General features: G+C 44.6%; 1 protein-coding gene across 1 annotated transcript in view; it reads right to left on the bottom strand.

Annotated features, from left to right (window-relative positions):
• prkcbb (protein kinase C, beta b) overlaps positions 1-10,567 on the bottom strand; it is a gene marked incomplete at its 5' end in the record, with an annotated part of 83,450 nt that extends 72,883 nt beyond the window's left edge. The window contains 2 exons of the mRNA XM_080010166.1: positions 7,960-7,991; positions 10,392-10,567. Coding sequence (XP_079866292.1) covers positions 7,960-7,991; positions 10,392-10,567 — 208 coding nt within the window. The remainder of the gene's footprint in view (positions 1-7,959; positions 7,992-10,391) is intronic.
• Between the last annotated feature and the right edge of the window lie 5,813 nt (positions 10,568-16,380).

Genomic DNA, 16,380 nt, shown 5'->3' with positions numbered 1-16,380 from the left:
GGAAGAGGAAGAAAGAAAGAAAGAAAGAAAGAAAGAAAGAAAGAAAGAAAGAAAGAGGTGGGAGAGAGAGAGGAAGATGAGGAGAGAGGGAGAGAGAGGTAGGTGAGAGGTAGAGAGAAGGGGAGATAGGGGAGAGAGAGAGAGGGAGAAAGAAAAGGGGGAGGAGGAGAGAGGGAGGTGGTGGGGGAGAGAGAGAGAGAGAGAGAGAGAAAGATAGGATGCTGAGGTAAACAAAAGAGAGGCTGAGAGTGTGGAGGCAGAGAGAAGACAAAAGACGACAGGGAGACCTGCACCATCAGAGAGGACGGAGAGATGGAGAGAAGGAGAGAGGGAGTGAATGGGGGTGTAGAGGACGAGCGTGAAAGAGAGGGAGATGGTGGGAGGGCGATACATAGCAGAAAAAAGAAAACAGGGTCCCATTTTGGCGTATTAATTATACTGTGTGTTTGTAAATTGTACAGTGTGTGTGTGTGTGTGTGTGTGTGTATGTGTGTGGGGGGGGGGCTCCTCGCCCGCCGGCGTTCAGAGCCAAGGAGCACACCTGAGCTGCGTTTCAGCACCACAAACAAGCGTTGATGTTTGCAAACATTTCCGCGAAAGCTGGCTCATTACAACATGAATGCTGTAGCAACCTTCTCGCCCTAAAGGTAAAAAAATGTATACTTCAAAATATAAACATTAAAAATATGATTAGGCCAATCCGAGGCAGAAGCTTCGAGAGAAAGCAAATTGAATCCAAACACAAAAGGCTCCAAAGTACTTCACAGACGGTAGCTTGAATATATATACATGGATATTTATATATAAATATCCGTGAGTGAGGGAGCGTCGTATGTCGTAATGGCTGCGTTGAATAGCGCTTTTTAACTAAGGTGGAATGAATGCCGTGTCCCCCACGCTATTCTTTCGTTCTCTTTTTGTTCCGCTCCCTCGGTTTTCTCATTTTTCTCTCTTCCTTTCGCATCTCTTCGCATCTCTTACTTCTGCATTCAGGTAATGTGCCACTTCGCCCTTTGCAACGTTATGTCTTTGCAATTAACATCCTGTGAATAGAGTGGACGAAGCCTGTCCAAAGGAAAGCTTTTACAAGAGTTGAAGCCAGTTTGGGCTGTCATTTTCCTGCCCCATAATTGCATTCTGGGTAACGTTTATTGACACAACATAGCACCCCTGCGGCAGTGTTTTTTTTCCCTAAAAATGTCTGAAATTGCCAATGTGTCAATTGCGTACCTCAGAAATAACTCCAAGTCATTTGTCAGTCATTTGTGATACATAGGTATGTACTAACGATGCAATAGTACAGTAGGCTCACGGTTCGGTGTGTATCCCGGTTTTGGGGCCACAGAAATGGTACAGTTTCGGTATCTTTATATTTAAGATTTTTTTTTTTTTTTTACATTTAAAAATTCAAAATGTTTTTTATCGTTTTGTTTTTTTTATACATATAACTAGTATATGCTCTGTGTGTATGACTGTGGGAGTACGGGGGAGACGGGGGTTCATTTGCATTAGTTCATCTGATTGGAGGGGAGGTGTCCAGGATGGTGGGTAATTCAAATATAAATATACATTTTCGTTCATACATATATATATAATATTGTAAATTATTTAATTGTTTCACAATAAAAAAAATAAATGAAATGAATAAATGAAATTAAACCTGACAGTCAGACCAGTGCATGTGTGGCTTCGCTTTGTGAACCTGACGTGACAGTGGGTGCGTTCCTTTTCAACCAGGGCACCTCCCGGTGAGGGAGGAGCATAGTCTATCTCTTGCATGGAGCGGGGAACATTTTCCGGTGGCTGGCAGGAGACGGCAAGTTAAACAAACAACATAAGATAAAACTGAAAGACTTCACAAAAACAAGAATGGCTCATCACCCAGCAAGACTCGATTCCCTTCAGTCCTACAAAAAAGCCGTTCAAAGGAATCGTTCAAGAGAAGTTCATAATAAAGAGGGACACGGCCATCCCAGGGGGTTATTTTCTGACTGGACACACTGATTGATGGCACTCTTTACAAAAACATCTCTTTGTAGTTTTATTCTGTGTTTCTATGGAAAAGGCTCTGTAGCCATGCGCAGTTGAAAAAAAAAATAATTGATCTCTGGCACAAAAATAGAGAAATGCCGCGTCGGCTCAACATACGCTGTGCCAAAGCGTCCGGTGGACTTCAACCGTGATACCGTAAAACCACAGTTCACGTGTGCGTATTGAACCGTAGGGGGCGTACCGAACGGTTCGATGATATACCGCGTACCATTGCATCCCTAGTACGTACCTGTATATCCACTGGGTTTTTTTAGGAGTGCTTCACAGTGAGACATGGACGCGGGGGCCCGCAGAGAACTCACGTATCATGAAAAATAGGACAGTTACGTGACAGGCCCAGGGGGAAACCAGACTATAATCATCGCTCTGCCCGCTCCCCAATTAAACACCTAATTTGTTAAAAGCCGTGTTGTGCCTGAGCTGTGCTGTCAGCGGCACATACAGCATGACTTCACCTTAAGCCCAATCATTGTGCTCTATTTCCATCTAATCAAATCGGATCGTGGATAAAATCTAAACAACGATGACTAATCATGTTATTGAGGGAAATCTTGATGGAAAAATTTTTTTGACTTGAAACGCTACATTGATAATGACTATTTTCTTGCCAATGTCTGCTCTTCCCTGCACCTAGTGAGGCCACCAAGGGGTTCCATTACTCTCCAATAAATACCGTCAACCCTACAGACCTGCCACCAGTTACACATTGGATATAAATATCAGTACTATGGAGACACTGAGCAAATAGAGTTATGAGATTATAATTCATATATTGGTGTAATAATTTACTTGACTAGCAAAGCCATTAATGTGGCATAATCCATTGAGTCATACTGCCTCCCGCCAACTGCTTGCCAGTTGCAGGGCAATTAAACTTCAAATCATCTTAATCTATTTTGATTCAATCAAATCTGATATAAGATCTTAAAACAAACCTTAATCCAATATAACACAATGCTCAACTGCTTCCTGATGTAGTCTCTCACTCTCTCTCTCTCTCCTCGATCTGTCCCAACACTGCTTTTCTCTAGAGCCCCTCCCCAAATCCAAATGTCTGCTCTCTCCCCATTTCAACTCGGCAGCCCTCTTATGCCCCCATCCGTCAATGCCTCATCCCACTGGTATTCCTTCTTTCATTGTTCCATACACCCCCGCTCCCATCCCATCTCCTTTACAGTTACAGGTAACAGTTCTGCCCACCACCATCGGTCGTCTCTCTCTTTCTCACTATCTCTGTTTCTCTTCAATGCAGAATAATTGTACTGAACCCCACCCCCCCAAAACACCAAGCCTGAGAGGTTCCCAGCAAAAGGGATAATTTGTCCATGAAATTTTTAAGGAGATACTTGAGGACAATCAAACAACCTTTTAGAACTTGTCATTACTAACCCCAACCCCACCCCTGACCCTCCACCAACCCCCACCCCCTGGAACCAGCCACTGACGAGACAACTGCAGCTTTGGCCCATTTCAGAGTGAAGATTGGAACCAATGGAGCCGACGATGCATCAACGTCTCTGGCGTCCTCCCGAAAATCTGACGTTTACGTAACACGGACCGCCAGAGCGCTCTGTGAATCCCACACACATCCTCTGAGCGTTTGGCGAACCAAACAGTCGAATTCCACAGAGGCAACATGCCGTAGTTGTTAAGCCTGCCGCAGGATCAACAACAACAACAACAACAACAACAACAACAACAACAGCAAAACACACACAGCCGGAGAGCAGTGCCGACCGAGGTTGGCTGTCAGGACGAGTTTAAAAACAAACCACACACACAGACACGCACACACACAAGCATTACCCCAACAGTGTTCGAGACTGTATTTTCTTTTCTTTTATTTTCCAATTGTAAAAGAATACTCTCAGGTTATGTAACAAGGTTGGCAAATTTGCTGTAATCTCTGGCGATGGATCAAACGACCCACGACCTATTCATTGTGCCGATGCAAAACATGTTTAAAATGCAATAATCTGATCTGGTCCATCATATAGGCATATATAACCCCATTTGCGCCCCTGTATTCTCACACATTTCCATGTCAAATCTACTATTGTATAGGAAGTGATTAAATATGCAAATTATGCTTTATGGTGACGGTTTCATTTGGGCTTCACAAGTAACATTTCAATTGCAATACCTAATGGAAATTTAAAAGCAATATGTTACCACACAAACATAAAATATCTACTTTTTTTATCTTACCTTTGACAAAGAATGTTAAAATACGTCTCTAGCTTAGTCTAATAGTCTAGTTCCTAAATCTATACATATGATATACACTCACTGAACACTTTATTAGGAACACTATACTAATACGGGGTAAGGACTCCCTTTGCTCACAAAACAGCCTTAATTCTTCCCGGCATGGATTCCACAAGATGTTGGAAACCTTTTCGATTGTGGTCCATGTTGGCATGATTGCATCATGCAATTCCTGCAGATTTGTCAGCTGCACATTCATGTAGCGAGTCTCTCCTTCAATCACAACCCAAAGGTTTTCTATTGGATTCAGATCTTGTGACTGGGAAGGCACTGAAGAACATTGAACTCATGAAAACCAGTTTGAGAGGACTTTTTCTTTGTGACATGGTGCATTATCATGCTGGAAGTATCCATTAGAAGATGGGTCAATTGTGGCCATGAAGGGATGCACATGGTTAGCAACAATACTCAAATAGGCTGTGGCATTCGAGCGATGATTGATTGGTATTAATGGGCCCAAATTGCGCAGAGAAAAAAATCACTACACTGTTACATCACCGCCACCAGCCTGGTCTGTTGACACAAGGCAGGTTGGGTCCATGGATTCATGCTGTTGGCGCCAAATTGTGACCCTACCATCTGTGTGCCTCGGCAGAAATGGAGATTCATCAGACCAGGCTACGTTTCTCTAGTCTATGCTCCTCCAGTTTTGGTGAGCCTGTGCCCACTGAGGAACCCGACGTGGTCTTCTGTTGTTGTAGTCCATCCGCCTCAAGTTTCCACATGTTGTGCATTCTGAGATGTTTCTTCTGCTCACCAGAATTGTACAGAGTGGTTATCTGAGTTACCGGAGCTTTTCTGTCATCTCTGGCCAGTCTCCATTGCGAGGGAGGAGGGACAGTCCATTAAACATATGGAGGATTTATTTTGTGTGTGTCCGATTATTATTAATCTATTTATTTCTAGGCTTGAGTACTTGTAATATCTACAGATACCTTTGAATTGAACACACACACACACACACACACACACACACACACAAAGACAGAAGCATAAAGTAAACCGTTTGAGCTACATTTTGTTCTTATAGTGAACACACTTTTGTTTTGTGGTAATGCCCATACAGTACAGTTGATGCTGTTTGTAGATGTTTAGCATCCATGGACTGTAAAAGTAAATCCAATAAAAAAAAGTGTTTTTCTCTTTTTTTTATGTAACATTAACTGAAGCTCCCGACCTGTATTTGCATGATTTTATACATTGCCCTTCTGCCACACAATTGGCTGATGAGATAATTGCATGAATAAGTAGGTGAACGGGTGTTCCTAATAAAGTGTCATGTGAGTGTATAAACAAATATGATGTATAAGGCTGTTGATGTTCTCAAGTAAAAACCTCTTGGGCTTGAGCTGCACGTTCCTGTAAATGTCTCTGGACTTGGTTGTCCATTCTCTGCCTAATGACAAATACCACCTCCGCTGGAGCCTTTAAACCAACACTAACACTTTAGACAGTGTACTGTCATTCGATGAGGGTAAACTGTCCACATCCCAAATTGAATACCTAAAAATGATGTGCTCATTTAGATTTTGTACTCATTACAGCATAACCCCTTATGTGGACTGACATTTGCGTGAGCCGCGTGTGCGCCCATTGTTTTACAAAAAGCTTACTTCGATATGCACTTATACAAATGGCTGATGGACCTTTCATCCAGATTGAATTGGAATGTGTTTGATGTCGGAGGTTATTTTGGTTGAGGGATTACAAACCATGGTCACAACCCAAAGACGCTTATACTGTCAATGAGCAGTCTTGGAATTCAATCACAGACTTTGAGTACTGAAGACTACCGCAGAGTACTGTGACAATGTTTCAATGTTATTTAAGTTAAAATACACACACACACACACACACACACACACACACACACACACACACACACACACACACACACACACACACACACACACACACACACACACACACACACACACACACACACACACACACACACACACACACACACACACGACAAGAAGGTTTAGGTCTGTCATGAAGGCCGTTCTTTTCATATTTTTGTGGGTTTGGATTTACTCAAAGCTTTCATTCTGTTTGGTTTCTGTTTATCTTTTCGTCCTGTCCAAACCTCTCTCATCCACTCATCTTTCTACCCTTTCTGGAGTCCCACCCCACCCCCACAGATACGGCTCCACCCCCTGCCCACACAGTGGCAGTCAGTCTCAACTGGTGGCCCCCAGGAAAAAGCATAGCGCTCGCTAGCCTGCGGTGCAGCCGCAGAAATGTCAACATCGACGGTAGAACTGTACCGCTAATTATCAGCAAACACCCACGAAAATGGACACAAACACAATGCTACACTGTGTTTATTACGCCCGTCCACTTCCCAGGCTATGAGCGGTAACCTGTGCTATGGTTTTACATTAAAGGGCAGTCAAAAGCAAGCGTCAACCAAAGCACCTGCTAAATGTCGGCATATAGTTATACATTTCACACCTGGAAAGGGTTCATGAAGTATTGATATAATTTCTCTTAAAAAGGAAGTGATGGATTGCTTTTATACATAATGCGGGTGGTCAATTTGAATTGCTGCTTACATGCATAACAAGGCACGTTTCAATAGTGCAAAGTGAATTGAAAAAACATCAACCAAAGTTTGACTATGAACCCTTTATCTCCAAAGGTGCTATGAAGGGCGTAGGTCATGACATGAACATTATCTGATCTTTTGATCGTTCAATGGCATAGTTTTTTGTGTATCTGTTTATATCGGTGTGTGTGTGTGGGGGGGGGGTAAATATAACATGCAAACAGGGGGGGAGATAGGGGAGAGGAAAGTAAGATTGCTGAGAAAGAGGGAAAGACAGAGAAGGAAGGATCTGTGAAGAAGGGGAAAGAAGTGGATAGAGGTGAAGAGATGTTGAACATATTTTCTCTGTCTGGAGGGGGGGGGCAGATCAGAAAGAATAAGATGGGGACGGTAGCTCAGGCGGTAGAGCTGGTGGTCTAGTGATCTAAAGGTTGCTGGTTTGATCCCAGGCTCCTCCTGCTAGCATGCTGTAGTGTCCTTGAGCAAGACACTTAACCCCTAATTGCTCCTGATGGCTGCGTCCGTCGGTGTTTGAACAATTGTAAGTCGCTTTGGATAAAAGCGTCTGCTAAATGTAATGTAAAGATAGAGGAAGGAATGGGATGAGAGAGAGAGAGAGAGAGGAAGAGAAAGAAAGAGATAGAGCTCAGATCTGTTTGGGGTTTTTTTTGCAAGCTGAACCTGAGGATGAACGGAGCAAGACGGAGGATGAGAGAAGAGATATGGAGGGACACGGATCAAACAGAAGCGATTACAAGACCAAGTGTGAAAAAGCGTGCAAGAGAGGGAGAGAGAAGAGTGTGTGTGTGAGTGTGTGTGTGTGTGTGTCTGTGTGTGTGTGCATGTGTGCGTGTCTGCGTGCATGCAAATCGGCCTTCTCTGTATTTTGTTGCAGACCACATCAAATATAAATAAGAAATAGCTGTGTGTGTTTGTGTGTGTGTGTGTGTGTGTGTGTGCGTGCGTGCGTGCGTGCGTGCTTGCTTGCACGCGCACGTTAGTGTGTGTACGTGTGTTTTGTTTGTGTGCATGTGCGTGCATGTGTGTTTTGTGTGTGTGTGCATGTGCATGTTTCATCAAACGCCTACCTTGACACTGGAATCCCTGCTTGCCAAAGCCCCTGTGGAGAGAACACACAGAGAACATGTTGAACTTCATAACACACAAGCACACAGACGACCTGAAATGTAATCCATGTAGGACGTGTTTGTTTATAAATATCTGCATCTTCCGTCCACCATCTTACTATACTTCCTATTATATAAAACTAAGAACAATCCTGATAATGATGCAGCAATACTGCTATAAAATGTACAATAGCTCTGACACCAGGTTAAAATATCAATAATGGAGGATATCCGTCATGCAAAAACTTGACACAAAGCGATTTGGAGTTTGCCTTTTTTGACACTGAGAAGAAGAATGATAGACGTCCGTTATCATAATATGTATGGATTTGCAGATCCACTGAGCCCAAACCACCGCTCTTGACTATATATTATTGAGATAGAGGTCCAATCCTTAAAGATCAAGTCTTGGCAGGTAACAACTTGGCAGCGTCTCTGTGTAAAAACACACCAAAACACCCCCACACCCACACACAACACAACCCACACCCACTGCACGAAGATGTGTAAACAGCAAACAAGTATTGCGCAAATTGTTCATAAGTAGTGAAGCCCAACAGATGTACGTACTCTTCAAGCAACGATAGCAGCAGCTTTAGGCCCCGCCCCTTCAATGGTATGAAAATTACAGGAATATGATGGCATACGTTCACACACAGACACAGACACAGACACACACAGACACACACACACACACACACACACACAGACTTATATTGCAGCTCCAAAAAGATAATCTTCCTTGTTCCAAATGAATCAGTATTCTGATTTTTACCACCTGCTATGTCTGTTGACCCGGAAAGACAGACAGACATATTATTAGAAGGATGGGACGAGAGACTCGCGGACAGACAGAGAGATAAGAAAGATAGACCAACCCATTACATTATCCCATCACACTCCCTTCATCTAGCGCACACACTATTCTAGGTCAACTATTTAGCCATTGAGAAATTAAAAAGCCCATCACAGGACTTAAATAATGGCCGTTTTGGGAATAGAGCGGAGCCTAGATAAAAATAAATCGGCCAAATTAGGCCAGCCTCAGGCTTGAAGCTCATTTAATAACCTGAACAACAGGCTTGTCTCGCTGTCGGGTTGAACCCCGGTGGTTAGAGAGGCGTCCCTGCACAGGTGATTTGGACAACAAACGAGAGAGAAAGAGTCGAGAAGGAGCGTATGGAGCAGGTTTAGGGGACGTTTGATTGACAGGTTGGTCGAACCCTGTGGGTTGAGTCCCACAGCGTGGCACTAAGGAGTAGGCGGACAGGAACTAATTCTACTTCTCCATCACCTCGTTCCCATCTGAACTCGTTCTAACTTGTTATCTGCGTCTGCAAGAAGCAGGACTTACAGTGTCTGGCACCGTAGTAAATATATATATATATATATATATATATATATATATACTGTATATATTGCTACTACTATAAATGTATCTATATATATATCTTCTATATATCTGTGTATTAGGCCTACAGAGAAATCTATCTATCTATCTATCTATCTATCTACTTGTCTCTCTGTCTATCTATCTACTTGTCTATCTACTTGTCTCTCTGTCTATCTATCTACTTGTCTATCTACTTGTCTCTCTATCTATCTATTTGTCGATCTATCTGCTTGTCTATCTCTCCATCCATCCATCCACTGTATCTGTCTCTCTGTCTGTCTGTCTGTCTGTCTGTCTGTCTATCTATCTATCTATCTGTCTGTCTGTCTATCTATCCACCACCCATCCATCCATCCACCCACTGTATCTGTCTCTCTGTCTCTCTCTCTGTCTCTCTGTCTATCTGTCTATCTGTCTCTCTGTCTATCTATCTATCTATCTATCTATCTATCTATCTATCTGTCTCTCTGTCTCTCTGTCTCTCTATCTATCTATCTATCTATCTATCTATCTGTCTCTCTCTCTGTCTCTCTCTCTGTCTATCTATCTATCTATCTATCTGTCTGTCTCTCTGTCTATCTATCTATCTATCTATCTATCTATCTATCTATCTATCTATCTATCTATCTGTCTGTCTGTCTGTCTGTCTGTCTGTCTATCTATCCACCACCCATCCATCCATCCACCCACTGTATCTGTCTCTCTGTCTCTCTCTCTGTCTATCTATCTATCTATCTATCTATCTATCTATCTATCTATCTCTCTCTCTGTCTCTCTGTCTATCTATCTATCTATCTGTCTATCTATCTATCTGTCTGTCTGTCTGTCTGTCTGTCTGTCTGTCTATCTATCTATCTATCTATCTATCTATCTATCTATCTATCTGTCTATCTATCTATCTATCTATCTATCTATCTATCTATCTATCTGTCTGTCTGTCTGTCTGTCTGTCTGTCTATCTATCCACCACCCATCCATCCATCCACCCCCTCGTCCTCACCATATGAAGTCGGTGCAGTGGCTGCAGAAGGTGGGCTGCTTGAAGAAGCGCGCGATGAACTTGTGGTCCTTCACCTCGTGCACGTTCTTCTGGCGCAGGGCCCCTTGGCGCGCGAAGCCCCGCATGGGCTCGCGGGGTCCGTCCTCCCCGTCGCTGTTGGCCGCGGAGTCTGCCATGGCGCTCTCCTCTCCTCTCCTCTCCTCCCCTCTCCTCTCCTCTCCTCTCCTCTTCTCCCCTCTTCTCTGGCTGCCCCGAGTCTAGTTCGTCGCCGCTGCGGAGAGAAGTTGTCGTCTCGCGTGGAAATAATTAAAAAGAAAAGGAAAAAAAAAAAAAAAAAAAACCCACACACAAAGACGAAAATTCTACAGGCAGTTGAAAACAAACCAAAAAAACAAACAAACCCCCAAACAAACAAACCAAAAAGGGGGGCCGCTTGTCTCTCTCTCTCTCTCTCTCTCTCTCGGTGCTTCTTCCTGTCGGGGGTGTCGCGCTCTCCGCCTCGCGCCGCTCTCTCGTTCGCTTCCTTCTGGGCGCGCGCGCGCGCGCTGCGACGGCTTCGTGCAACTAGTGCGCTCTGCGAGAGAGAGAGAGAGAGGGAGGGAGGGAGGGAGGGAGAGAAAAGAGAGAGTGTGAGATGGTCCCCGTGCTCAAATCCCGCCTCTGCCATTGGCTGCACCTCACCTGCGCTTTGCATAGGCCGGTATGCAGGTGAGGGGCCCCCAGGCCCCACGCCCACGCAGCCAGATGTGGGAGCTGCAGCACTTTCAGTGGTTTATCCGTGCACCCCCCATGGAGCTTCTCATCCCCTATCCCGTCCCACATTTTGACATTTGGCCTGCAACCCCACAGGCGAGGGAGTAAACGCAGTTCCCCTTGAGGAACAGCATACAGTAGCACCCATGCAATTCCAACGAAAGTACAACACACACAAAACGCTACTTCAGTTGATGGACTCGTTGGCCTGTCGAAGGACTCAGCATGAATAAAACGCCGCCCGAGTGCCTGACCTGGCCAGAGCAGCAGAAACGCATCGACAGTCACAGAATCCTCTCCGCCTCTCTCCTCCCCCCTTTCCTCCCTCCCTCTCTCCCTCTCTCCTCAGCTCCCTCTCCCAGCTCCCTGTCCCACCTCTTCCTTTCTTTCTTAATTTCCTTCTCCGTCAACCCCCCCCACACACACACACACCCACATACCAGTAGTTACCTACAGAGACTGCTCAACCTGATTTCCAGAGTAGTGTGCGACAGCGACAACCACACACACACACACACACACACACACACATACACACACACACAGAAGCACCCACTGCAACAGAAGTCCGCTGGCAGCGAGCAAATGACCTAGATGTGATTTGATTTTGGCTGCAGGGACAGATACCAGTCCAGCGGGTCCTCGTCTCATCGATGCGGGGCATACACCATAACCTTTCCACAAAATGGGACAAGATTCCCATTTTTTTTCACGCCGACTGCCGGGTTACAATTGTCTTTGCTTCTGCTGAGCTCCTATTCAGCTCGCGCATACCACACTTTGACCTTTACATACTTCCATCCTCGCGTGCATGTCACTCCACCCCCCAAACTAGGTTCTGCCTGGTCTCTCCGCTGAGCAAGAAGCCACAGTGGAGCCGCATCAGCGTTTGTGAGGGCGGGATTTCGGACAGGATTTCTTTGATTTCGATGCAATTCTCCGGCTCGTTACATTTGCTCGGTCGTCACGCAACGCTCGCCGTACAGACCGGTCTTGGTGAACTCTGGCAGGTGTCGGCCGTAGCAAAAACAGCGTCGGCTCTGCCGGCTTTGGGCGGGGAGGGGATCAAAATAGTGCAAGAGCAAGTTATCGTATAAGCAGAGGTTTTGGGCCACCAGAAAATATATCACATCATGCCCCGCACCAACCCGGGTCACCCCCCGACCCTGCACAGTTGCTGTAACCACACCTCTCCAGAACCATATCAACCCATTCAAAGCTTTGTGTGAAATTCACTATTTGATGCAAGACTATCTGATACACTATGAGAAAGATGCAGAACGCCTTCTTTCCTCTGAATGTCTTCCGTTCCATGTAAATATACAGTAAGGGGAGATACAGAGATTATCTGGATTGTTACTTTTTTCGCCAAAAACAAGATTAAAAAAAGAGGTTGTTGGTTTTAAAATATTCTTGTAATGACCATTTCAGTGACGGAAATAAACAATGAAGTTAACCTAATGTTCAAATAAACAATGTAAAGTACACAAATGGCCCACTTGGCTGTTGTGATATTCTCTTGGTTTTTTTGTCTGTACTTTTCTTATCAAAATATTATTACCGTAATGTGTCTGGGCAAAAATACATTATAACAATAATGTACCCTGACATTACCGGCGACATGCCATTATTCTGAAACCTCACTCGTCCGAAAAAATTTCCCAGTGGACCAAAAGTCAATTTTTCAACATTGCATTATCCCAAAAACAAAGGCCCATTGTTCCCAAACCTACTAACCCGCTGACCCTGACCCTAACAGCTCCGCTGAAGCCCTGTGCCTCCAGTGTCAGGCTACATAGAGCAGAGGTTCCCAACCACTGGTCCGCGGACCGGTGTCGGGCCACCGGGCCATGAGAAGGCGATGGGAATTTTGTTGTATTTTGTCTCCTTCATTGGCGGAGCAGCTTAATAGATCTTTCAGCAGATATTTTCAGAGCATTGGGCCTTTGGGACAATGGCTGTTTGATTTTGGGATAACGGGCTGTTGGACAAATGAGCTTTCGGTCCAATGGGATAATTTTTGGACTATTGGGGTTTCGGAATAATGGGCCGTCGGAACAATGGGCAGTCCTCACATTACCATAATAATGTAGTTTCTCATATTTTTTAAAGGAATATTCATTCATAATTCATTCATGTGACAATAAAAAGAGTAGTGAGGGGATGTAGTGATTGTACATTTTAGCATTTTGTCATTGTGCGTTCCGCCATTTTACACTAAACTAAGCTAAAGTGCATTAATTACCGTTACAGCCAACATAAATAGTCCAGACACATATGGTAATTAATTTTTTGATAAAAAATATCACAGAAAAACCCCCAAAAATAATGTCATAGTTAATAAACAACTAAGTGGGAGGGCTATAGAGTAGGCGTTGTGCACTTTAATATCCAAATTAAGTATTTTGCATTCTCTGCTAATATGTGTATCAATTCATTCATTCATATCATCATTCATTTGGGACATGTTTTATGGCTGCTTCATGACAGACCCCTATGCTTGTGGTAGAAGCAGAGTTTTACACAATTACACTTAAAAAGATTCAAATTTTTTGAATTTTCTTCTCGCTTGACGTGTTCTTCTTTCCCCAAAAGTGAGTCACTGCAGTTGAACACGTACCTTCCCGATGAGTCGATCTCTCGTTCTTTTTTATCAGTTTTTCATCTTTTGTTTTAAACCTTTCATTTTCCTTTTTCTTTTTTAACTTTGCTGCTTTCGTTTCTTCTGCCTCACCTCCATCAGTCTCCGTGCCACAGAGGGAGGGCGTTGTTATATAAACGCTGCTGTTTCCTTCATCATCAAATGATCCTACCTTCCTACCTACCGCTGGCAAACGCAGGCACCAATCTCTGTCGCACAGAGGATACAAGAGCACACGCGCACGCACGCACGCACACACACACACACACACACACACACACAAACACACACACTGCTATGTAGGAGGCCAGGTTGTAATTGTGTTTAGTTTAAGGGGGTGAAACACATGAGAACACCAATGCACGCACAACTGGAAGTGCACACACACTCAATGATTCTACCACTTCTTCTTTCTTCCTCCATACTCTCTCTCTCGCTCTCTCAGCAAAAAAACAAAAAAACATTGCTGCTGTGAAACCACAGGCTCCATACGTTGCATCTCTCATATCTAGTTCTTTGCCGTGCCCAGATGTTTTGTGTGCCTTAGAGTTTTCTTATGTAATGTGTGTGACTGCGTGTAACTGTATATGTGTGTGTGTGTGTGTGTGTGTGTGTGTGTCTGTGTGTGACTATGTGTAACTGTGTGTGTGTTTGTGTGTGTCACTGCGGTGGGCGTGGGTGGGCGTGGGTGGGCGGTGTGTTCCGCTCTCTGGGCTGTCTTCGTGGGCATGTCACACTATCAGAAACTCTCTGCTGTCATGTAAAGGCCGGTGTAACACCGGGGCTACATCGTAAGTGAATTAGTTATAAAATAAATTGTATATAATGCCATATACATAAGTCCTTTCTGAAGTACATCACTACTCTTTGGCTGAGTGGATTTCATATCATTCCTTAGGAAAACAGCAGCTGTTTAATGAATAAGTTGCACCATTTCTGTCGTTCACTATCTCATGTTAATTTGGCATACTTTCCAATTTTGTTGCCGTCCTTCCCCCACTTGCCAATTCTGCTTTTGTCAAGTATTTTTATTTGTTTCTATACCTGTCTTGTCAGCATGCTGGGCATACAACACAGAGAATTTGTAGACTATTGCATCTAGGATATAGAGTTTGCAAGTGAAGCTCAAGTTCTCAACCTGCAATGCAACTCTTTATTAATTCTTTAATCGTCAAGAACTGCTGCAATAACTCTGTCCTGTGGACGACCTGTAGGATGACAAGAGCACAGTTTTTTGTTTTACAGAACCACTACCAATTCCCCTCTTTGGAGAACTATTTATCATGTTTTGGTCTTTAAACCGCTAATCACTACTCCAAGAGGGGGAGAACATGTACATGGAAAAATATAAACACAGAAGCGTCAGAAGACAATATTGACAAAACAGAGTTTATTAAGTCCAGGAAAACTGCAACAGAATTAGGGCATGTGGCCTCTTCCTTTCATAGTTATGACAGTATATGAGGGAGGAAAGGAGAGGGATGTAACCAGGAGGGTGTTGGGGGTGTGTTCAAAGCGGGTGTTGGTGGTGTGTGTGTGCCCGTGATGAGACTGCCTGTATGTGACTGCCCGGCCCCAGGTGGTTAGGGTGGGGAGACACATGTCCAGCTCCCTCACCCTGAATACAGGATAGCCCCTAGTACTCCCTGTACACACATTATTGTGGGGCCAGGTCCAGCTCCAACACCATCATCATCATGGGCCTGATCAGCGACGATGATGAGACGGCCTACCGCAAGGAGGTGGCTGACCGGTCAGTCTGGTGCCAGGACAACAGCCTCCTCCTGAATGTCAGCAAAACTAAGGAGCTGATTTAGGACTTTGGACTTTAGGAGGAGATTTCAACCAAGGACACACGCGCCGTTGATGATTTATGGGACTTCTGTCAACACGGTGAGAAGCTTCAAGTACCTGGGAGTCCACATCACGGAGGATTTAACATGGACTACACACACAGACACTCTGGTGAGAGACGACGAGGCAGCGTCTTTACCACCTCAGGCAGCTGAAGAAATTCAGGGTCTCGGTGAGGATCCTCAAGTCCTTCTACCCTGGAGCGGTGGAGAGCATCCTGACAGGGAACATCACTGCCTGGTTTGGGAACTGTACTGCTCAGGACAGGCGGGCCCTGCAGAGGGTGGTGCGTTCAGCCGAAGGTACCACTGGAACTACCCTCCCCTCCCTGCAGGACTTGTACACCAGGAGGTGTAGTAGCAGAGCCCGCAGGATCATGAAGGATCCTCATCACCCCAAAAACAGACTGTTCCAGCTGCTGCGGTCAGGCAAGCGCCTCTGCAGTCACACAGAGGACAGAGAGACTGAGATGGAGTTTCTTCCCACAAGCCATAAGAACTGTCAATGCTGAACTCACCAGGGGTCCTAACAAAAAAAGGAGTCACTCCCACAGGAACCACTGCCTTTCTGTTCTGTATGTAGCATACTGTACTGCATACTGTATCACTGCATACTGCTTTGTGTTGCTGTTCTGTTCGGTGTTACTGTATTGCTGGGGCGTACTATTGTATACTGTACTGTATATCTCCATGCTCACTTTATTCACATGCACTTTACTGCACATATCTGTATATATCAATA

Source organism: Zeus faber (assembly GCF_960531495.2).
Source record: "Zeus faber genome assembly, chromosome: 11".
NCBI lineage: Eukaryota > Metazoa > Chordata > Actinopteri > Zeiformes > Zeidae > Zeus > Zeus faber.
The sequence above is the reverse complement of the archived record's forward strand: the minus strand, read 5'-3'. Positions and strand labels throughout refer to the sequence as shown.